The sequence below is a fragment of the Phacochoerus africanus genome, chromosome 9 (assembly GCF_016906955.1).
Source record: "Phacochoerus africanus isolate WHEZ1 chromosome 9, ROS_Pafr_v1, whole genome shotgun sequence".
NCBI lineage: Eukaryota > Metazoa > Chordata > Mammalia > Artiodactyla > Suidae > Phacochoerus > Phacochoerus africanus.
Window position 1 is genome coordinate 47,834,943 of NC_062552.1, and position 24,172 is coordinate 47,859,114.

General features: G+C 43.9%; 1 protein-coding gene across 3 annotated transcripts; it reads right to left on the minus strand.

Annotated features, from left to right (window-relative positions):
- Positions 1 to 746: 746 nt before the first annotated feature.
- On the minus strand, positions 747 to 21,118 carry LOC125136144 (glutathione S-transferase alpha-4-like). 3 transcript variants are annotated; one of them, XM_047796824.1, is made up of 9 exons: positions 21,042 to 21,088; positions 17,944 to 18,045; positions 14,957 to 15,068; positions 11,819 to 11,924; positions 10,395 to 10,446; positions 6,426 to 6,558; positions 3,928 to 4,069; positions 2,819 to 2,950; positions 747 to 1,018 (listed from the first exon to the last, which is right to left on the minus strand). In XM_047796824.1, the coding sequence occupies exons 2-9, from the start codon at positions 18,005 to 18,007 to the stop codon at positions 896 to 898; spliced, it is 864 nt and encodes a 287-aa protein (XP_047652780.1). In that variant the 5' UTR covers positions 18,008 to 18,045; positions 21,042 to 21,088; the 3' UTR covers positions 747 to 895. The 3 variants fall into 3 exon arrangements, with proteins under 3 accessions (XP_047652780.1, XP_047652781.1, XP_047652783.1); XM_047796825.1 differs by lacking the exon at positions 14,957 to 15,068 and having other exon boundaries at positions 21,042 to 21,085; XM_047796827.1 differs by lacking the exons at positions 14,957 to 15,068; positions 17,944 to 18,045 and having other exon boundaries at positions 21,042 to 21,118.
- Positions 21,119 to 24,172: the final 3,054 nt, after the last annotated feature.

Genomic DNA, 24,172 nt, shown 5'->3' on the forward strand with positions numbered 1-24,172 from the left:
AACGGGAGCCACAGCTGTGCCTGGACCACCACCCTGAACAGAAGCTCCATCCCTCACCAAACAGAGCCCTGAGGGTCCAGATTTCATGGCTTGGGAACACAAGCGTTACCCTGAAAGAATGTATAGCAAAGGAGTTCCCGTTGTGGCTCAGTGGGTTAAGAGCCAGTTGTGGTATCCATGCCGATGTCCATGAGGATGGGGGCTCAGTGGGTTGAATGATCTGGGCGTGGTCATAAATGTTTTTTAAAAATGTATATCAAAGCTAGGGAATCTTTGGGTCGATTTGCACACATACTCCTCAGTTATATCTAACCTCAGTGTTACTTGGAATTTTTTGACCAAAGCAAAACCTCGTCTTAGGTGTCTCTGTTCAGTGGAATGAATTGTCTAATTGCCCACTTTTTTTTTCAGGGTTGCAAAATGATGTTTCCTGGACACACTCTGTCCCCCAGGCTTCCTTGTAGAATTTACTAGTGCCAGCCATTATCTTACTCTCAATTTGTCATTTGCTGCTTTTATTCTCTCCCAAGTATTCAGCATCAGTGTGGATGTTGGAGAGATCCTGCCCCCTCAAATCTGCTCCCTCTTCCCCCAATGGTCCTGACCTGGATGGAGACAGTAAGAACAGCGCCCCTTGCAGGCTGCTGCCAGAAATACACCAGCCTCCTCTACATAGAACAGTGGTTTCATAAAAGCTGTAACCATCACCCACAACTGACAAGCTTTAAAAATGTCACACATCAGAATGGTTTTAGATTGCATTTAATTGGCAGTTGCCACTGATGATAATACGGTCTTGTGTTTTCCTAGAATCTGCACTTTACTCTTAGAATCTACAGTTTGCTTCCAAGTGGATGCTACGATTGGTTAAGCTGCCATCATAAAACTTCTGGCATTAGAACTGCAAAACATTCCTGACAACTTTGACATAGTGGCTGTCCGGGGGCGGCTTCCTCTGACTCCCAGGCTGCAGGAACTTCTTGATTGTTGGGATGTTGCTGATTCTTGTTTTAAATGCCTGAAATGATAAAACAGTAGAACCAGAGTCTCAAAAGCAGTTACAACCTTCAAGAAAAACTAAAACTTTGTCCTGAGAGGGAAGCTTAGCTTGTCTGCTTGTGAGGCCCCGACTGCTGAATCCAAGTTAATCCCTCAGTCCACATTTGCTGGGTCTTCCTGCAAAGGGTAATGTGATTGCTGGCCTGCTAAGTATGACCAAAATTTTCTTATTGAAAAATCATTGACACAATTAGGCAGTGCATATTAATAACTCTAGAAATTCATATTTTTGGAGTAGTAGTTCCTATCTTGGGAATTTATTATAAGGGAATAAGTAAGGGTGTGAAATAAACATAAGAATGTTAGCACAATGAAAAACTGGAAATAACCTATGTTTCCAGGAAAATATAACTGGTTATATAGATTATGGTACACCTCTGCAAGATGCATTAGTTAACAATTTAAAATAGTATTATAGGGGGTTCTCTGATGGCCTAGTGGGTTAAGGCTCCTATGTTTTCACTGCCGTGATTCAGGTCACTGCTATGGCACAAGTTCAGTTCCTGGCCTAGGAAATCCCACATGCTGGGGGTATGGCAAAAAAGAAAAAAAAAAGAGAGAGAGAGAGAGAGAGAAGAGAGAACCTGAAATAAACAGTGTAACTCTCATTTAAAAAAATAAAAGTAAAAAAATTATATATAAAGGAAAGAGGACGATCCCTGTATTGACTGGGGTTACGATGCATTGCATTATATGGTTTAGTTAAAAAAAAGTCTAGGAGTTCCCGTCGTGGCACAGTGGTTAACGAATCCGACTAAGAACCATGAGGTTGCGGGTTCGGTCCCTGCCCTTGCTCAGTGGGTTAGAGATCCGGCGTTGCCTTGAGCTGTGGTATAGGTTGCAGATGCGGCTCGGATCCCATGTTGCTGTGGCTGTGGCGTAGGCCGGTGGCTACGGCTCCGATTCAACCCCTACCCTGGGAACCTCCATATGCCGCGGGAGCGGCCCAAGAAATAGCAAAAAAAAAAAAAAAAAAGACAAAAACAAAACAAAACAAAAAAGTCTGGAGTAGACATAATATACATTATTTTCTGTTTTGTGTGAGAAAGCAAGTGGGGGTGATAAATATATATTCATATTTGATCATATCTGCACAAATAGGAACCTTGGAAGGGTACACAGGAAATTGATACAAGAAATTACGGGGATGGGAAGGTGAGGGCAGTGATGAAAATGAGATTCATAATTTATGCCCTTTTTATACACTTCCGATTTTTCAAAAAGATATGACTATTGCCTGATGAAAATAAAATAAAATGATACTGCAGAAGAACATGGGTTGACATGTAAATATATTTATGATAATTGCAAAAATGTTAAGAGCAGGCATAGTATATTGCCATTTGGAAGAAAAATGTAAAATAAGAGATCAGGGAGTTCTCATTGTGGCACAGAGGAAATGAATCCGACTAGGAACCATTAGGTTTTGGGTTTGATCCCTGGCCTCGCTCAGTGGGTTAAGGATCCAGCGTTGCCGTGAGCTGTAGTGTAGGTGGCAGACGCGGCTCAGATCCTGAGTTGCTGTGGCTGTGGCGTAGGCTGGCAGCCACAGCTCCAATTAGTCCCCTAGCCTAGGAACCTCCATATGCTGCGGGTACGGCCCTCAAAAGACAAAAAAAAAAAATTAAAATTAAAATAAAAAAGATGTTTAAAACATTCTTTAATTTTCTTTTGGGAGGGACCTGGAGGCACATCGTGTTTCAGGCTTGTGTCTGTTCATGTTTTCCTAGGCTTTGGTGGATGTTAGTTAATTCACTACCTGTAGCAGAGGAAAGTCAGAAAGAACAGAAGCATCAAGTTCTTCCATCATTAAAATAGCTTCCAACAGCTGGATGTCTGCCCAACTGAATTTATTGCCAACGAGAAAATCCTCTCCTTGGTCTTTCAAAATCTGCAGAAAGAAAAGTAAGAAAGAATATCAAATAACAGTAAAGACTCTTTTGCCTGGCTAAACATTTATAAAAGCATAGGCTTTTTTTGGTACAGATCACATTTATGAAATAATTTTTTCCTTGATAATTTCTGAGGATGCTGGCAAACATAGGCTGAAATCAACACACTTGTACCTTGTTTCAAACCTGAACATGATGAGGCTTCTAATTCCATCTCCCAATTGACAGGAAATCTCGGGAATGAAGGATTCTATAGCATTTAGTAAAATCAGACTGTGGAAAACTTCACTAGACAAATGGCAAGAAGAAAACAGAAGAGAAAAAGAGAGGAAAGGGGGACCTTATTGATTTAAGAGGCTTAAAAATATAACTGACTAATTACAAAGAATGAACTTGAGGTTGATCCCCATTTGCACCTGGGGCAACTTTCATGTGCTGCATGTTTGGCCCTAAAAAAGCAAAAAAAAAAAAAAAGCAAAAAAAAAAGAAAAGAAAAAAGAAAAAGGGAAAAAAAGAGAGAGAGAGCGAAAGAAAAGAAAGAAAAGCAAAAGGAAAGGAAGAAAAACGCCGTCTCCTTTCACTGCCCTTGCTTTATTTCAATTCTGTGTTGCTGGAGGTTCCATAACTATACATGTCATTTGTTTTGGAATCCTTACTAAAGTTTTGGCCCTAACACAGCTTCTGTCTTTTCAGATTTCACTCTTTCTTCTTATTAGCATTAGGAAATGTCGCAGTCCTGCATCTCTGTAGCCTGGGAGACGGAACTGGGGACTTGCCCCGCGGTCATCTCGCTCCCAGTTCTCATCAGCCCCTCCCCCATTGCCTGCTGGGCTGAGGGCGTCGGGGCACCCCGGGGAAGGGAACGTGGGGGGCCCCTCGTAGATGTCAGCCCTGCAGGATCTGCGTACGTTCTGCTGTCTCTGACTACGACCCTGTGCCTGCCCCGCCTCCGCCAAACTGGATCCCAGTAGCCTACCTTTTCGAAGACGGGGAAGTACCGGGTTTTCGCTTTCTCCACCACGAAAGCCAGGTTCTCCTCTTTTTCCCCGGGGGGTTTGAAGGCAGCCGATGCCACCATCATCATGAGGTCCAGAGTGCCGTCCGTGTACATGTCGATCCTAACGAAACAGTGGGGACTCAATTGGAGCGGAGCCTCTGAATATAGGGTTTCCTAATCCACCACTTTTGGGGTGCCGCTAGATTTCTGGGCAAATGACTTTTGCTTTCCTCTCCCTTAAGCTTCCATGCTCAGAAATGATCTAGAAGCAGAACCCGTCAACTGACCATGGTATAGGAGGGTCTCTGGAAATGCTTATTGAACAAAGGAATCTGCCATAAACAAATAGCTTACTATGGTTTTAAAAACGAAGCTAGATGAAGTTGACCAGATCTCTTCACTTACTTAGAGAAGATAGATGTATAATTTAGCAAGTCTTCCACTGACCTGGCAACTGAGAAAGAAGCTCTATTTCATTCTTTTAAAAAATTTCCTTACATTGACAAATACTTTTTAAAAAGAATATTAAAAAAAGAATTATATTATTTATGATCTATAATTTATTACCTATTGGTGCCATAGAGTTGTGTTAGTTATCTTTGTGACTAATTTGAAAACACATTAAGTGTTGTGCTTCTTTGTATCCCCTTCCCCCCATGTGCTAATGACCCAACAAATTTGGTTTAGTGATCTTTTTTGTTTCTTTTTTAACATATATAAGAATAATTTACTTTCATTGTTCTGAGTCACAAACCATTGTTCTTCCATGTTAGACTGTCACCCAGCCTGCTTGTAGTAGTCTATTACAATTTATAACTAACCTGGAGGAAAAAAATATTAATATGATATCTGTAGCTTAGGACACATATCTTCGGAAAAAAAACATGACATTTTTTTAAAAATTAAAAACGTGCATCAAAACAATGAGAAGCAAGACTCCTGTTGTGGCTCAGCGAGTTAAGAACCTGACATAGTATCCGTGAGGATGAAGGTTCAATCTCTGGCCTCACTCAGGGCTAATGATCTGGCGTCACCGTAAGCTGTGGTATAGGTCAAGATGCAGCTTGGATCTGGCACTGCTCTGGCTATGGTGTAGGCCAGTGGTTGCAGCTCCAACTCTACCCCTAGCCCCGGAGCTTCCATAGGCTGCAGGTAAGGTCGTAAAAAGAAAAAAAAAAAAGAGAAACAGACTGCATATTAGTGCTTGTTTGCACTGTTATAAAAGTAGTCTATTCACGAACTGTGTTTGGAATTGCTTCTCTTGCCATGTACCTTTGGGATTGCAGGTTAGAATGACTGCGTCTGTACTGAAGATGGAGTGATGCAAAAGTCGGGGTTGGGTGCTTCGTTACAGATTTTGCTCATTCCTGTGTTAGGCGCTCTCTCTCTTTTTTCTGAATGATGAAAATGACCTTTTCTCTCACTATGTCCTCTACGTATATTGGTGTCCATGCTGATGGTGACGAAATTTTAGAGACCACTTAAAAGGTCCCTTGACGCCAAATCCAAATAAAACTTATGGTTGGGAGTCTTTGTTTTGTCTTCAGCTTATTTATCTCCTGTGAAACAGTACTATTCCTGGGAGAAGGAACTCCATCGTCCTCAGCCGGGCCTAGCACAGTGCACAGGACAGCGTGGACACTTGCAGGTGTATAAATGCGGAAAATAAAAATAAAAAATGGCCACAAATCTCCATCCTTTAGTATTTGAGAGAAAACTTGTTAGCTCCTCCCATCAACAGAGGGGGTCTGCTTCCTGCGCTGACCTCATGACTTGTTTTGACTCACAGAATGAGGTGGAAGTGATCAGATCCCACTTCTGAGCCTAGAACTTAAAAGGCCTGGGTGCTTCACGCTCTCTCTGTGAGAACCCTGCCTGGCTGCCAGGAGGACAAGCTCAGGAGGAGAGGCCAAGAGACATGTGGCCACTTGCCCCTTAGCTGATGATCGGCCAACACCCCAACCAGTCTCCTGGCTGACCACTGGTTGACCACAGACGTGGGAGTGCTTCCAGTCAAGAAACATCAAGAAACGCTGATACCCAGATAATGCATATACTGGTGAGCAATAACAGCTTCTTACTGATTTAAGCTGCAGGGCTTCAGAGTGCTGCTTATACTACTTTTTTGCAGTAATAAGATCATTGATACAACCCTCAATATTTCTTTGCTGAGTCAGCCATTTCGATTTTCATGCACAATTATTTACTAGGTCATTTTATGAGAACATCCTTTGTTAGGAGGGGGAGGAGAATTGAAGAAGGCTGAATGAAGATGGTGATGAGGAGTTGAAGGGGAGACCCAGAGCAGGTATTCAGAGTATTCGTAAGGCATGGTGGTGTAGCGAGAGCATCTCCCCTTGTTCCCTGGCCTCCTCCCCTCCATCCAGGCTGAAAGGCTACACCTGAGCAGGGTCTCAGTTGGCACAGGACCACAGAGCTTGGCTAAAAACCAAGTACAGGCACAAACACTCTGGTACCTGACTCTTTCCTTCAAATCCTTCCCATGCAAGTTGTACTTGGCAGCAAGGTAGCTGAGGATGGCTCTCGTCTGGGTCAGTGCCATTCCATCAATTTCAACCAGAGGCACCTGGCCAAAAAGCAGGAGTCCATCTGTGGTTGGAGCAAAGAAAGTTTAAGACACTCTCCCGCCATGGTTGTGATCAGATTGCAGGAAGGGCCACTTCTAATTTCATGGAATGAGTCTTAGTTTCTCTCTAAAGTGGTGAGTTAAAGACCTCAGTTGTTGAGGAAATGCCTATCATTTACCTCATGGAAAAGGTGAGATTTGCTTGACGGTTTCATGAGTTTTTGTGTATTGGTTAATTATGATTATAAGGCTTTCTGCCTTTACTATGACTGTGTTATAGTATAAGTGCTTCTAGTTCTCAAAGTTTCAGGTGTATAAGAATCACCTGGAAGGAGTTCTCTTGTGGTACAGGGGTTAAGGATCTGGCGTTGTCACTGCAGTGGCTCAGGTTGGAGCTGTGGTGTAGGTTCAGTCCCTGGCCTAGGAACTTCCATGTGTTGTGGGTGTGCCCACCCCCCAAAAAAGAACTGTCTCAGAGAGGTGGTTTATTAAAAAATACTCACCCCACTGTCTACATATTCAGACGGAGTCTGAATCCTTTAAAAGGCACATCAGATATCACTCTACATCTACACAGAAGGAGAATGGATGAGACAGCAAGGACTTAGGTCCTGGGTCCAATGTCAGCTTTAGCCCTTCCCAGCCATGTGACTTTAAGCAAATAACTCACCTGAGCTTCAGTTTTCTTTTCTCTAAAATAGTCATAATAGGAGTTCCCGTCGTGGCGCAGTGGTTAACGAATCCGACTAGGAACCATGAGGTTGCGGGTTCGATCCCTGCCCTTGCTCAGTGGGTTAACGATCCGGCGTTGCCGTGAGCTGTGGTGTAGGTTGCAGAGGCGGCTCGGATCCTGCGTTGCTGTGGCTCTGGCGTAGGCCGGTGGCTACAGCTCCGATTCAACCCCTAGCCTGGGAACCTCCATATGCCTCGGGAGCGGCCCAAGAAATAGCAACAACAACAACAACAACAAAGACAAAAGACAAAATAAAATAAAATAGTCATAATAGTGGGATGGACTGGGAATTTGGGGTTAATAGATGCAAACTATTGCCTTTGGAATGGATAAGCAATGAGATCCTGCTGTATAGCACTGGGAACTCTATCTAGTCACTTATGGTGGAGCATGATAATGTGAGAAAAAAGAATGTATGAATGTATGTGTGACTGGGTCACCTTGCTGTACAGTAGAAAATTGACAGAACACTGTAAACCAGCTATGATGGAAAAATAAAAATCATTAAAAATGTTAAAAAATAAAGTAAAATCATAATATCCATCTAGGAGGATTTTGAAAGGGTGAAACAAGATAAGTAAAACACTGAATACTGTCAACAGTCAGCGTTCAGTAAAATCAAATTTTCTTCTTTGTGACTGCCTATATGAATGATGCACTTAAAGAGGTACAAATCGTGCTCTTTTCATGGGATCTTGAAGAAATGAAGAGCTTTAATTTCCCACTAATACCTGTACATTAATGAGAATAAGGAATTTTACCCAGAAGAGGAATTAGACCTCACAAGTGCATTGGCAAAGGCCACAATTAATGTCTCCACCTTCCAGTATGGTTCCTACTTGACTTAATGAGAGGCAGCAAAAACATAGCACAGGAACCAGAAAGCTTGGGTTCCTGTGTTGTGGGTCATGGAGGATGTTAGGTAAGTCTTTAACTTGCTGAGCCTGTTTTCTGATCTGTAACAGTATCTGTCCTGCTCAAATTACTGAGTTTTTTTTGGCAGGATTATGATCCTGCTGGTGACCGTGCTTTGGAAATATCACTACTATTGTTAATGGAGAGTCAACAAAACCTCCATTTCCTTGTTCAAATTTGAATGAAAAAAAAAAAGGAGTTCCCATCTCAGCTTGGTGGATTAAGAACCTAACTAGTATCCACGAGGATGCAGATTCAATCCCTGGCCTCGCTCAGTGAGTTAAAAGATCTGGTGTTGCCGTGAGCTGTGGTGTAGGACACAGACATGGCTCAGATCTGGCGTTGCTGTGGCTGTGGTGTAGGCTGGCAGCTCCAGCTCTGATTCAACCCCTAGCCTGCGAACTTCCATATGCCACGGGTGCGGCCCTAAAAAAATTTCAAAAAAGGTGAATGAACATCTAAAGCTGGGCTTTGTGCTGCTGCGTATGAGAGATGCAGCCATTCATTAGAAATGATCCCTGCTTCTGGGAGCTTATCTTGTTCAGAGGGATTTTTAAAAATCTCAGATCAAGAGTATAGGAAAAGGTCTTTGAGATCATTCAGTTCAATTCGTTCATGTCAGAGAGGATGGCACTGTGGAGGCCAAGGGGGCAATGTGACTTGCCAAGACTCATAGTCAAGGGACAGAAGTGGGCCTCTTGACTCCCAGCCCAGTGCCCTCCCTACCTCCTGTTAACAAGTACCAGCCATGCCCAGGAGGATGGTCCAAGCAGCACCACAGCAGCATCACAAACCTGGGGCTGGAGGATTTCATAGGCTCTTAGGGAGCACTTCCTGCTGGATTGATCATGGATTAGATTGTAGAGATGTATTCAACACATCTTATGTATTCAACACACGTATTCTGAACCACTACTATGTGCCAGTGACCATCCTTGTTTAGAGTAAAATGGGGCAGAAATCAAGAGGAAGAGGGGAAGAGGCACTTCAGAGGTATTCCAGACAATGAAGTTCCTGGACAAGAATTGGGAAAGGTCTTCCCCTCAATGAAAGGACCGTCTAGGACCAGAGATCATTTTATTCTATGGTAAGGAGACAGGGTGCAGAAAAATTAAAGGCCTTGCCTAAAGCCATACAGTTTATAAATGACAGGTCTGCTGATGACTCAGATGCCTTTTAAAAAATAACTTGTGGAGTTCCTGCTGTGGCACAGTGGGTTAAGAATATAATTGCAGTGGCTCAGGTTGCTGTGGAGGTGAGGGTTCGATATCCGGCCCAGTACATTGGGTTAAAGGATCTGGTGTTGCCACAACTGTGGTGTAGGTCGCAGCTGCAGCTCAGATTCAAACCCTGGCCCAGGAGCTTCCATATGCTGCCACAGGTGGCCATAAAAACAAAATGTACAAAAAAAATTGTATTAGTGTCATGACTGTCAGCAATAATAAGGACACCAACTTTCCTCAGATAAAGAAAATAACATTATGGCTGTTAGAAGTTTAAGAGGGGCTGAGAAAGTACTAGGCTTCTCGCAGTGGGAGAAAATCTTCTGAGGAATTATAAGAATTAAAGACTTCCTCCAAGTTTACTCAATTTTGGATTTTTTTTCTGTAGTTTTAATTCTATAATTGTGACCTGATAAGGTGGTGTATATTAATCTGTGAAGATCACTAAGGAAAGGTGGCTATGAACCATGAGAACCAGAGGATGTCTTAGGTCTGATTCAGCCCCCCTGTTTCCCCAACCTATTAGGTATTGGGAAGAATTCTTTTTTTTTTTTTTTTTGTCTTTTTAGGGCTGCACCCGAGGCATATGGAAGTTCCCAGGCTAGGGGTCAAATTGGAGCCGTAGCTTCTGGCCTACACCACAGCTCATGGCAACCCTGGATCCATAACCCAATGAGCGAGGCCTGGGATTGAACCAATATCCTCATGGATACTAGTTGGATTCGTTACCACTGAGCCATGAGAGGAACTCCAGGGAGGAATTCTTAAAGGAGGCTCTGGTGAGATAGAGAGTGAGCCAACTGGCACTGGGTCAACCAAGGCCAGGGTCATAACCTACTTGACAAGTTCTGTTAGCTCTGTGTCAGGGACACAGTGAATAGCCCTATTAGCAATTATGCTATGTGCCTTTCCAATATTTGTCATTCTAGAGGCCTGTGTTTCAATTTCTGTTTTTTTTTCTGATAACATTAAATAAATCAATGCTCACCTTTCTTCAACTTCTCATATTGTTCTCTTGTTTCAAAAAATTCCTCTTCGAACTACATAAAGGATAGAGATGTTGTTATAACTTTAAGATTCTACAGAAAGAAAAAGAGAAGGAAGGAAAGAAGGAGGGGAGGGAAGAAGAAAGAAAGAAAAGAAAAAGAGAGAGATCAAGAAAGAAATGCTCACAATATACCATTCCCAATGGCTTCTAGAATGAAAATTTTAAAAAAGAACTGCAAAGCTATCAACTACCACGTGGATGAAAATTCTGACAGAGCATGCATGTAGATTAGCTTAGACTGACATAGAACTGAAACCCTTTTTGGGGTGTTGCCCACTTAAAGGATAGCATTCATATTTTTCCTTTTCTTCATCTTAGTTCTACCTTCTCTCCAAATTCTTGTCCTTTCCTCCAACTTCCCCAGTGATTTCTTCTCTTCCCTTTTCCTCTCTTTCTTCCTTCTCTCTTTTCTCTGTTATTCTCCCTCCATATCAGATCAAATGAAATTTCTTTTTGATACTCATATAGTCAATGAAAGGGATCTAAAGTTATTGTCACTCACTGATGAAATTTCTAAAGTTTTGTGGGGGGAAAAAAGTGACTATTTCATGCCCCAGACCTTGAGATGGGTGTGAGAAAAGGTGAGCAAAATGAAGCAAAATAAAGAAGGTCCTGAGTCCATGTTCTAGGAGAGATGACATTCAAATAGGGACAAGGGGGTCTACACCTGCACGAAACAAACAATTCTGAAGCACTTGTGAAAATCTACAGAAAAATTAGCAGGGGTGTTCCCGCTGTGGCTCAGTGGGTTAAGAATCTGACTAGTATCCATGAAGATGCAGGTTCATCCCTGACCCCGTTCAGTGGGTTAAGGATATGGCATTTCTGTGGCTATGGTGTAGGCCAGTAGCTACAGCTCCGATTTGACCCCCAGCTGGGAACGTCCATATGTTGCAGGTGTGGCCCAGAAAAAAGGAAAGTCAGCTGGAGGGAATTCAGAGTTAAGGAAAGATCCCAATGGGACAGACCTTTCCAAGGAAGGTCCAGTGGGTTTAAGGTTCTAGTGGGCAGCCATGAGTAGAAGTGACTGAGATGCTGACACAACTGGAAAGAGCCCAGGGCATCACCTGGTCCCAACGAAGAGGATGATTCAGATGCAGGTCTCCTCTCTCTCCTCTGTCCTATGATCCACCAAGATCTTTTCAGCTTCATGAACCTTCCAGAACACATCTCTAGCCTTGGCCCTTCCCACCCCTGCTTAAGGGGAGGACTATAATCCCTCCTTCACCTCTTACGAAGGAAGACAGCTGGAAAGGGAAAGAATGGACACAGTTTGAAGGCACCATCCTGACCTTTGAAGGGGGAAGAGGACCACTTCGCTCTTGCCCAGACTACCCTTCTCCCTTTCCCAGTCAGGGACCAACCTCCACACCAGCTGCAGCCAGCAGCCAGCGGATCGACTCCATCCTGCCCCGGCCACGGAAGTAGTAGAGCTTGGGTTTGGCTGCCATGACTCCCGGCTTGGGTTTTCTGAAGGGCAAAATAAGAACAATATGTTTAACTACTCAGCTGTAAAAGAGAATGACATAATGCCATTTGCAGCAACATGGATGCAGCTAGAGATTTTCATACTGAGTGAAATAAATCAGAAAGACAAATACCATGTGATATCACTTATACGTGGAATCTAAAATATGGCACAGGGAGTTCCTGTTCTGGTGCAGGGGAAGTGAATCTGACTGGTATGCATGAGGACATGGGTTAAATCCCCGGCCATGTTCAGTGGGTCGGGTTTCTGGTGTTGCCAGCTGGGATCCAGCGTTACTGTAGCTGCGCCTTAGGCCGGTAGCTGTAGCTCCGATTTGACCTCTAGTTGGGAACTTCCATATGTCTCAGGCGCGGCCCTAAAGAAAAAGCAAAAAATAAAAATAAAAAATAATAATATATAATGGCACAAATAAACCTATCTACAGAACGGAAACAGACACACAGACATAGAGAACAGACTTAGTAGATGCAAACTATTACATTTAGAGTGGATAAGCAATGAGGTCCTACTATAGAGCACAGGGAACTCTATCCAGTCTTTCAGGATAGACCATGATGGAAAATAATATAAAAAAAGGAATGCATGTATATAATATGTATGACTGGGTCACTTTGCTGAAAAACAGAAATTGGCACAACATTGTAAATGAATTGTACTTTAATAAAAAATAAATGTAAAAAATTTTTAGGCGTTCCCATGGTGGCTCAGCAGTAACAAACCCAACTAGTATTCATGAGGATGTGGGTTTAATCCCTGGCCTCACTCAGTGGGTTAAGGATCCAGTGTAGTGGTAAGCTGTGGTGTAGGCTGCAGATATGGCTCGGATCCCATGTTGCTATGGCTGTGGTGTAGGCCAACAGCTGGAGCTCTGATTTGACCCCTAGCCTGGGAACCTCCACATGCTTCAGGTGTGGCTCTAAAAAGACAAATAAGTAAATAAAATTTAAAAATTAAAAATCAAGAAAAAGAAAAGAAAAATACATTTAAATAACAAACTAACATACACTGCATGGTGCATCTCCACTTAAAACATTTCCAAAACAGGCAAAATAAAACTATTGTTTAGGGACGCAAACATAGGAGGTAAAACTAGGAAGAAAGGCAAGAAAATAATTATCACAAAAGCAGAATGGTGGTTACCTCCAGGAAAGAGATTGGGGTTGTGATCTAGGAGGAGGATGGGGGATTTGGGAGGCTAACAATGTTCTGTTTCTGAAACAGAATCAGTAATTAGGCTTTATAATTAGTCTTTAAACTCTATAGAAATATTTTTGCACTCTCCTGTATGTAGGCTCTATCTCATGATGCAACCAAAAAAGAAAGATCAAACCATATATATTCAGCTATCTGTATTCTACAGATTTGAGAGACTCCTCTGGTATTTTGAAAAAGGAGCTGGGGTTAATAGGATGGTTTCATGAATAACCTGCAAGAGAAAGCTTTTCTAACAGTGGGACGGAGCTGGGCCTGTTGGGTGGGAAACGGTTACCTGGGAATGGGGGACTCTTTCATTTCTGTCACGAGATTTCCTGAGTGCTGGAACAAGTCCAGAAGCAGCCCTAGACAGACCTAGGCAGGATTTAATTTTTACCCGGCCACCAAGGAGCTGGGTAACCTTAGGCCCAAGTCACTCAACCTCTCCCTGCCTGCATATCCTCCTCAGTAACTTGAAGCATCACACTAGGTGACCTGCCGCCTTTTCCAGCAGAGCAGAGAGATAATGCAAGTGTACCCAGTGGCACTTTCTACCTGTTGTTGCAAGAGCCACAGCAACTATAATGTTAGCGACCCCACCAATCTTCCAGCATTTTAGAGGTGATCAAAGGAGATGACATAAAGTGCTATGAATGCACTAAAGCTCTGTACCAACTTAGAGGGTAGTCTCATGCCTTTACTCACATTTGCCCCTCTGACCCCCAGATGCGACGCTTCCTTGGAGGAAACAGTGAAAATGCCAGCTGCTGGCACAGCACACAAGGCACTTGGAGACACTCAGGAAGCCTCAGGGTAAGCTCATGGAGAGGGAGGCTGCCCTCAGCTTCCCCATCAGGGCAGCACTTACAGTGGTCCCCTGCCTGGTAAGCCCCAGACTGCCACGCATCACACCCTAGCCAGGATCCCACCTGAGGTTGCTGCCTGCACGAATAAAACTCACAAGAAAGTGAAAAACAGGAATACTAGTAGTTTAGTTTATGAGAAATGTAACTATCATATGACAACAAGATCACTTGGGTTCCCAAAGTCATGGGTGTTTTGAAGCCATTTTCCTGACAGCTGTCCTCTGTGTTGGATACATATAATTTGTTATTTCTTCAGCTCTTGGAGAAGTTTTATTCTTTTCTTGCTGTGGTCTTGCCTCCCCCCCAGGCACTGCCTATATTCAGTTATTGTCAAGATTCATTGTGTTTGGAGTTCCTTGGTGGCCTAGCAGTTAAGGATCTGGCATTGTCACCGCTATGGCACGGGTTTGATCCCTGGCCTGGGAACTTCTGCACATGGCAGGAGTAGCCAAAATAAAAAAAATTAAAAAAAAAATTTAAAAGATTCATCTATTTTATTTTAACTTTTTATTTAAAAAAATTTAGCAACATCTTTATTGAGATATAATTCATACCATATAATTTGCTCAAAGATGCCACCATTACCATGATCGCTTTATGAGTATCTCCCTCACCACAAAAAGAAACCCCATAAGCAGTCATTTCCCATTTCCCCCCAACCCCCTCAGCTCCCAGCAATGACTGATCTACTTTCTGACTCTGTGGATTTGCCTATTCAAGATTCGATCCTTTTAAATTTCCTGTTTAGCTACTACATGTTGACAATTTCAGGAGCTTCCTGAAAACCCACCACTTTGTTGTCTTAGGAGACAGAATGATGAAAAAGGCATGATAATTTTCTGATTAGAGGAACTATGTTCAGGTCCAGCAACTCACACTAACAAACCTGAAAATGAACCTTACAATAAAGTGAACGTGAAGACAACATGAGCAGAGGAAGATGGAAACTATACCTTTTTCTTAACTTCTTTCCAACTAGGTAACTCCTGACTCTTCTGCTCTCCTGGAGGTTCCCTGCAGAGTGGCTCGGGACCAGATAGAAGAAGCCCCTTGCACTCTTAGAATCTTAGAAGTCAAAAGAAGGAAGGCACGGGAATTTACCAACAGACCAACGGCGCACACACACACACACACACACACACACACACACACAGGGTTTCAGTGCCCGGAAGTCAAAAGAAGGAAGGCACGGGAATTTACCAACAGACCAACGGCACACACACACACACACACACACACACACACACACACACACACACACACACACAGGGTTTCAGTGCCCGGAACATTCACATTCCAGATGGACCAGCTTCTAGGTCCCCAGCAGGTGTCAGGAGGCAGCAAAGCCAAAGAAAACGGGCCACTGACAAATGATGCAAGCCTCACTCAGAGGACCCCCACCAGGAACCCAGGCATCTTGCTGCCTTTAGACAAAAATAAAGAAATGCTGGTAAATTTAACTAGCTCTTGGGGAAGCTCCATCTCACCACTCTCCTCTCAAATTTTTTTTTTTTTTTTTACTTTGCTGCACCTGTGGCATATGGCTGTTCCTGAGCTGGAGACTGAATCTGAGCTGTAGCAGTGGCACAATGCTGGATCCCCCAACCCACTGTTCTGGGCTGGGGATCGAACTCACACCTTTGCAGCAACCAGAGCTGCTGCAGTCAGATTCCCAACTCACTGAGCCACAATGGGAACTCTTTGCTGTCGTTTGACTGTGTAGAGCCCCCACCATTTGACATCCCCCCCATTCCACCGTCTCTGAGAGACGGGAATGAGGCTGCAAGGCTGGCTGGGGTGGTCTGAGGTTGATTCCTGTCATTCTGTCTCCCTGAAGTGTTTAACTGGCCCAAATCCTGTTTGAAATAAATCCAATGGGGCAAAGGAACTCCTGCTAAAGTCCTTTTTTCAGTGATTCTATTCTGCTCCCCCAGTTAGCCAAAGCTGCAAGTTATACCTTGGTTTATACTCTATGGATCCGAATAAGACCATATCTGTCAACCTCCAGAAAGCTGTTTCTGGGTAATGAGTGCTTAAAATGTAGGTTACAGGGAGTTCCCATTGTGGCTCAGTGGTTTACGAACCCAATTAGTATTCATGAGGCTGTGGGGTTGATCCCTGGCCTCACTTAGTGGGATCCTTAATGATCTGGCGTTGCCCCGAGCTGCAGTGTAGGTCGAAGATGTGGCTCAGATCCGGGGTGGCTGTGGCTGTGGCTGTGGCTGTGATGTAGGCAGCTCCAATTTGACCCCTAGCCTGGGAACTTGTATACGCTGCAAGTGCAGCCCTAAATAAAAAACAAAACAAAACAAAAAACAGAAAATGGTGCAGGCGACACAGTCTTTCTTACACATTCTCAAGGCACATGGGAGGTTGAAAGATGGAAGGGACAGGATCAGTCCCTTACCCGCCACCACCTCCAAGCCCTTCCTAGTGCTCCAGGGAACCCCGGAGCCCAGGGTTGAAAAGGAGGCAGCTCCACTTCAGATAAGCAGGACTGCGGTCTGCAATCCCACCTTCCAGTCCAAAAGAAGGAAACCTTTATCTCTTCTTGGTAATTACTGGCCACGACTCCTTGTAAAAACCCCAGTGAACGTCTGTGCGGCCCTCTGATTGCTGGCTCTGGACCACCAGCCGCCCTTTCTCATCTCTAAGCCTGGCCTCCACGATGTTCTAAACTGGGCTCTCGGGTGAATGATGGAGTCTCTGCAGGACTCCAGTTCCCAACTCAACCCCTCCCTGGAGGAGCTGTTCCTTCTAGAACAGCAGAGACAGACTAAGGGCCTGATATCTCGTACAATCTCACACCCCAGCCGTGAACCAACCGCTCTTCTGAATCAACGCTGCGAAACCCTAGGGAGGCAGCTAGCTCCTGGGAGGCATAGTTCCTCCACCTTCTAGCGTTTTCCCCAGACACAAAGTGGCTGTCACCTCAACGTGCTGCTTTGAGATACCAGTTTCTAAATTTGTTAGGATTTCTGTGTTTGATCTTTCATCTTTTCTTTCAACATCCAACATTTATGGAGCTCCTTCTGTGGCTACAGTGCTAGGCTGGACATTCCAGGCATACAAAGATAAGTAAGGTGTAATTCCTGCCATCAAAAACCTTACAAACCTGATATCTAGTGAAGGAAACATCCAGACGTCCAATAGGTTAAATAGGAATGCAGTAATTATTTAACAAAAGCATCATATGATAGTATAGGAATTGAGCAGAGCCTTACAAAATAGGTGTATATAAATATGTTTGGGTTTTTTTGAGCCCCACCCCTCCCTGACTCATGGCATGATAGGTTAAGGGCCTAAACCAGGTTTTTTAGTCCACTTTCCTTCACCTCTAATGAATTTCAACAAAAAATTTGGATAAGGCACAGCTTGGTAATACAGAAGACCGAGTTTGTGATTCAAAAAGTAAACCCAATTCCCATTGTTTAAAAAGAAATAGGAGTTCCAGCTGTGGCTTAGCAGGTTAAGAAGCCAACTAGCATCCATGAGGATGTGGGTTCAATCCCTGGCCTCGCTCACTGGGTTAAGGATCTGGCGTAAACCATGAGCTTCGGTGTGTGTCACAGACATGGCTCAGATCTGGTGTTGCCATGGCTGTGGCTGGTAGCTCCAGCTCTGATTCAACCCCTAGCCTGGGAACTTCCATATGTGACATGTGCAGCCCTATAAACAAAACAAAACAAAAAACCATTGTCAAAGCTTAGAAAAAGAGGTGCAATGGAACTATTCATTCTGCCCGTGGGAAGCAAAGCAGGGAACAAAGGAGTTCTTTCTGGATTTCACCCAAAATGCAAACACTCTGAGAACATAGGTGCTAGAAGACCCAGAACCTGGGGGCCGTGGTCAACTCTGCACTTTATACTGATCTTGACTGACAGCTGTGTCTTTTGAGTTTAGGAATTGAGAGCCACCTCTCAGGGCTGAGGAACCTCACCTGTGTGCAGCATCACCGGAGATGAGCAATGGTGCCCAAGGCGAGGTGGGCAGAAAGCAGCCATGGCAGCGTGGGAGTCTTTGCATAGTTGGAGTGTGGTCCCTGAGTAACAAACACGCCCTAAATCTTTTAGAAAATGTGGAAGAACACGATCTGAGTTGGGCTCTGGGCCCCAGTAAAAACCAAGACCTAGGTTTAAATTTCAGCTGTCTCACTTGAGAAAGTTTTTTTTAATGTCTTTGAGCTGCAGTTTCCTCATAGTTCCTAATACATTTGGTTAGGGATGAGGTGGGAATGAGATAATGTGTGCAAATTATTGAATATAGTAAGGACTCAAAAAATGGCACATACAGGGGCACACTCACAACATCTGTATTTCCAGATTGCAGCCACTTTCACATGTGAGGGGGAACAAAAGTTGATTTTGCTTTGGAAAGGAATGGAGAGCATTCTCTAGAAGTGTGATTTTCGACCAGTAGCATCAGTTTTACCAGGGAACTTATTAGAAATGCAGAATCTCCTGGGCTAGAGCTGCTGAATCAGAGTCTGCATTTTTCACAAGACCCCCAGGTTACTAACTTGTATACAGGCAGACCTCAGGGGAATTGCAGGTTTGGTTCCAGACCATGACAATCAAGAGAATGTCAAAATAAAGCACGTTTCAGAAATTTTGTTGATGTTGTTGTTTCCAGGTGCCCATAAAAGTTATGTCTACACTATAATGTAGTCTATGAAGCATGCAACAGCATTAGGTCTAAAAACCAGGATGGCGTTCCCATTGTGGCTCAGTGGTTAACGAAAAAGGCTAGTATCCATGAGGATGCAGGTTCGATCCCTGGCCTTGCTCAGTGGGTTAAGGATCCAGCATTGCTGTGAGCTGTGGTGTAGGTCCCAGACATGGCTTGGATCCTGTGTTGCTATGGCTCTGGTGTAGGCTGGCGGCTACAGCTCCAATTCGACCCCTAGCCTGGGAACTTCCATGTGCCATGCGTGTGGCCCTAAAAAGCAAAAAGCAAAAAGCAAAATCCTTAACATTTACTCTGGCTTTTCTGATGGATCAGATCAAACTATCTTCATGAAAACCAGTAGATCAATATGCATCACTAAGACAAAACATTCTCCCAGAGAATACTGTGTTCTGCACAGAATTTAATATGCTTGTTTGGAAAGATGTAGCATCATTTTAGCTTTCAGAGAAAGAATATGTTACAGTTGGAAGACAACAGTATTAAGGGGACAACCAAGACTTTCAATATAGCTTTAAATGTACAGTCCACTTTAAACTGATTATGAATGATTTCTCTTCTATTTGTCTATTGTATGACACATTAGCAAAAAATGCATCTGGTTGGATTTGACGTGTTAATTAGTTGGATTCGACATGCTATCAAAGAGAAAGTCGCCCATGTGGAACTACCCCTTGGAAAAAGACCTCAGGCGTGTATATGGCATTTTTTAATACACAAATAGCCAAATCATATTCCTGGGTGGGGAGGAAGTGGGGGCGATTCATATAATAGGATGATTCAGGAGACAGCTCTATTCAAAGCTCAGCCATAAAAAAGAACAAAATAATGTCATTTGCAGCAACATGGATGGAACTAGAGACTCTGATACTGAGAAAAGTAAGTCAGAAAGAGAAAGACAAATACCATATGATGTCACTTATATCTGGACTCTAATATACAGCACAAGTGAAACTTTCTACAGAAAAGAAACTCATGGACTTGGAGAACAGATTTGAGGTTGCCAAGGGGGAGGGGGAGGAAGTAGGGTGGATTGGAAATTTGAGGTTAATAGATGCAAACTATTGCCTTTGAAATGGATTATCAATGAGATCCTGCTGTGTAGCCCTGGGAACTATGTCTAGTCACATATGATGGAGCATGATAATGGGAGAAAAGAGAATGTATACATGTATGTGTAACTGGGTCACCATTCTGTACAGTAGAAAAAAAAATCGTATTGGGGAAATAACAATTAAAAAAACCCAAAAAACCCCGAAGCTCGCAGGCTAAGTGCCTTCTCTGGAGAGCCCTAAATTTCCTTTCCATTTGGGCCTAAGGGTATGATTCAAGTTGATATATCCCCCCCAAGGCTTAGAACTTATTGAAATGAAAAAAGCTAAGCTGAAGTTCCCATTGTGGCACAGTAGAAATGAACCCAACTAGTATCCATAAGGATTTGGGTTTTTATCCCTAGCCTCGCTCAGTGGGTTAAGGATCTGGCATTGCTGTGAGCTGTGGCGTGGGTCGCAAACGTGGCTCAGATCCCGTGTTGCTGTGGCTGTGGTGTAGGCCAGCAGCTGTAGCTCCAATTCGACCCCTAGCTTGGAAACTTCCATATGCCGTGGCTGCAGCCCTAAAAAGCAAAAACAAAACAAACAAAAAAACTGCTGAGCTAAGGAGACTTTCATCCCAGGCTGCTTAGAGAATAAACAAGGCAAACCACCTTCAGTTTTGCTATTTATAAATGGGGGCAAGCCCTAGAAAAACGTATCAGGGCTTGACTTAAAGAATCTTGCATTTCAACATGGCGCTGTCCCCTCAGATGCAGGACCACAGAGGGGGACCCCACTGCCAGATCATTTGGATTGAATCTTCCAAAAGCATACACGGAATGCAAGAGATTGAATTCACCCATGAGGCACCTGACACAGAGTGGGTGAAGCTTGTGTTTTTCCCAAAATAGATTTGGTCCAGGAGGAAAAAATGTAATGGTTTAAATTATTTCTTAATTTCTACTAAGCATGTTATGTCCACCAATCAACTATAACACCACTTAATTCACACATACTTATTTTTGAAATTACTGATATAATTTTGTCAGCATTTTAACATCTGATATTATGTGATCACACGAGGCAATGAAAGTCTGCAAAGGCCTTGTTCAGATGTACATTTGCTCTCTTATTTTCATTTATGTGTCTCCCTCTGCATAAAAAAATATCTGTTCCTTTTGATATAGGCAAGTTTAGAAAAACTAGGCATTAAACTAACCATAAATTAAAACAATTGCTGCCTACAAGTTGCAACTTTGGCCACAAAATAAACTATGCCACCAAGCCCAAAAAAGTGTATAAGAACATCTCCACTCACCTTATCTTTTCCAGGCTCTAGTTCCAGGTGCTGTGAGGGAATCAGGTGACGGTTTATAACTGTTCCTTCCCTATTGAAAGCTCCACCCCCTCAAGGTATTAGCCAATGAGCATTCCAGTCTGTACACGCCTCTGACAGAGCATCAGATAACTCAAGTAAGAAGAATGTAAGATTCCACTGGCTCATTGCACAAGTAGTTACTGAGTGTTCTTTTATGACAGGGGCACTATTTTAAACCCTTGGGTGTACAGTGGTGGGCATGGCAAACGCAATTCCTGTACTGTTGGTGCTTACATTCTAGCTAGGGAAGACAAGCAGTATAAATATATAAATGAATAAATGCAGTGTGTTCAAAATAATAATGGCAATAATACACGGAATGCAAGAGATTGAATTCACCCACTAGGCACCTGGCACAGAGTGGGTGAAGCCTGTGTTTTTCCAAGGGTGTCCAAAAACAGATTTGGTCCAGATGGTTATAGTTATGGATAATGAAATTTATAACACTGTTATAAAGGGTAGGAGGGAAGAATTAGAAATACAGTTATAAGGTATCTGCACTCCCCATGAAGTATATAGTATACACTATAGGTACAGTGTTATTTCAAAGTGGTCTTATTGCAAAAGATAGAACAACCAGGAAAACTTTAAAGAAAAAAACTATAATTAACATGCTAAGAGAGGAGAGAAAATGGAATCACATGAAATGTTCAATTAAAACCAGAGAAGGCAGAAAAAGGGTGGAAGACCAAAACAGCAAAAAAGAAAAAGAAACAAAAGAACTAGGGCTGCTGCGGAAACCGCAAAAACCGTGGCAGTGGAAGGAGACAAACAGCACTCAGAGATATGGAAAAGCAAGGTTTATTCAGCACCGGTGTGGTCTCAGAGGAGTCATCTCCAGCGTCTGAGCACCAGGTCTTTGTTCTCAGTAACTTTTATACACTACAAGGTCTTGACTTTCCCATGTAAGCATCCCGGACCTCCCCCATCCCCAAGCAGACAGTGTTCCTCCCTAAGAAACTGAGCAAGCAAGGTTACAGAAACGGAACTGATAAGCAATGCTGGGTACCTGATTAGCAGGGCTGCTGGCTTGGACATAGGGCACATAGTTGTTACATTATTACAAGAAGGGTGGTAGCATAGTGAGGAGCATAGCTGGAAAGGCTTGCAGCTGCCTTCTTAGCCAAGGGGGGGTTGTTCTTCAGTTAAAACTCTATTTCAGGGCAACCAAGAAAAAAGTCATAAGCATGGTAGAGATTAATGCAACCACATCAATAATCATTTTAAGCATGAATGTCTTAAACACACCAGTTTTAAGACAGAGGCTACTCCGAGTGGATTAAAACAAGACCCAATATTATATTTTCCACAAGAAACCCACTTCATTTTTTCTGGCCACACCTGAGGCATGTGGAAGTTCCCAGGCCTGGGATGGAACCCGCACCACAGCAGTGACCTGAGCCACAGCAGTGAAAACGCCAGATCCTTAACCTGCTGAGCAGCCAGAGAACTCCGAGACCCACTTTACTTTTTTATTTTTTATTTTTATTTTATTTTTTTGTCTTTTTGCTATTTCTTGTGCTGCTCCCTCGGCATATGGAGGTTCCCAGGCTAGGGGTCAAATCGGAGCTGTAGCAACTAGCCTACGCCAGAGCCACAGCAACGCAGGATCCGAGCCGTGTCTGCAACCTACACCACAGCTCACGGCAATGCCAGATCGTTAACCCACTAAGTAAGGGCAGGGACCGAACCCGCAACCTCATGGTTCCTAGTCGGATTCGTTAACCACTGCGCCACGACGGGAACTCCCCGAGACCCACTTTAAAGACACAGGTTGATTAGACAGAGAGGATTGCCAATGCATGTCAAGTGCTCTGAAGAAAATGAAATAGGATGGTGAGAAAGAGGTATGGGGCTTGGGGGTGGGCTACAGAGCTCGTGGTCAGAGGATTCACTTAGGTGGGGAGACAGAACAAGGAAACCACTTGATAATTTTCTGGGCAATTTGGGTTAAAGGAATAGACAGCATGTGCAACAAAGAGGGACACCAGCAAGCACAGGAGCAGTTTGCTGCAAACCCTGCCCCTGGCATTCACTTTCTGCTGTTCCAGCTCCTTCATTCCTCCACCCCAGGTACTTGGGCAGGAGTGTCAGGTGTTCCTTCAGGCATCCCGTCTGCCAAAGCCCCTCTGAGAGGCTATGCTGGGTCGTGGGCTCATCAGATGCTGGTCCTTGGTGTGCATTTACGCCTTGCTGGCTCAGCATCTGTGCTGTCAGCCTCCTAGGTTCCCTCTTCACTGGCTCTTTGCCTCACAGGTCTGGTTCTCTCAGCACACTGATGTCTTCGAGGATAATGATCCGCCACCTGACTTCCTGCCCTATTCCTGGAGCCTGGTGGCTTGTGAAAATGGGAGGGTGGAGGGTGTTGGGATTAAAGGGTCTGGACCCGAAAGGGACTGTGACAAGGTTGGGGACTGCACCTGTGCAGGATGGGGGAGGGGAGCTTGTTCCCCATATGGGAAGTGAACCACATGATTTAAGTTTCTGTAACTGTGAGCAGAGTGACATGGGAACCTGGCTCCACCGGAGGCAGCTTGGCTTCTCTAATCCTCCAGTTCAGGCTGTCTTCTCAAGGAGCCAGCCTTGAGGGCACCCTTGTGTCTAAGAGAATTAAAACCCTAAGAGCACTGCGTATACTATGGCTTACTGATCTACACAGCAGGCCTTTGAGTAATGTCAGCAGGCAATGGCCCTGGGTAGTAAAATCCCACCCAACCGGTCATACAACAGCCCCAGGTTCCTGCCGTCCCACCAAACTCAATGATAGAGCCCCTTGGAGGTTATCAAGTCCATGTCTGACCCCCATGTGTAAATGAATCTCCAAATGAGTATAGTGTTTCCCCTCCCTGAAGAGTTTGGAAAGAACAATCCCAAATGACAGCCCTCACTCAGACACAACAGCAGGTTCGGGGAGTGTTGCCCCCAAAGCCCTCAGGCCCCACAATCCACTGGAAGGACTCACAGAAAACAGTTACACTCATGGCTACAGCTTATTACAGGGAGAGGATACAGATGCCAGTCAGGCAAGGGATGTGAAGTCCAGGAGGGTTCTAGACGTGCAGGGACCAAAT

Bases quoted from the DNA above. Each gene is read 5' to 3' on its own strand.
- LOC125136144 (XM_047796824.1), bottom strand. From the start codon at position 18,007: ATGGCTGCTTTCTGCCCACCTCGCCTTGGGCACCATTGCTCATCTCCG. The intron at 10,447-11,818 runs GTTGGTCCCTGA...TCCTTTATGTAG, and splicing joins TGGCTGCAGCTGGTGTGGAG to TTCGAAGAGGAATTTTTTGA. The intron at 4,070-6,425 runs GTACCAGAGTGT...CTGTTTCGTTAG, and splicing joins GATTTGAAGGAAAGAGTCAG to GATCGACATGTACACGGACG.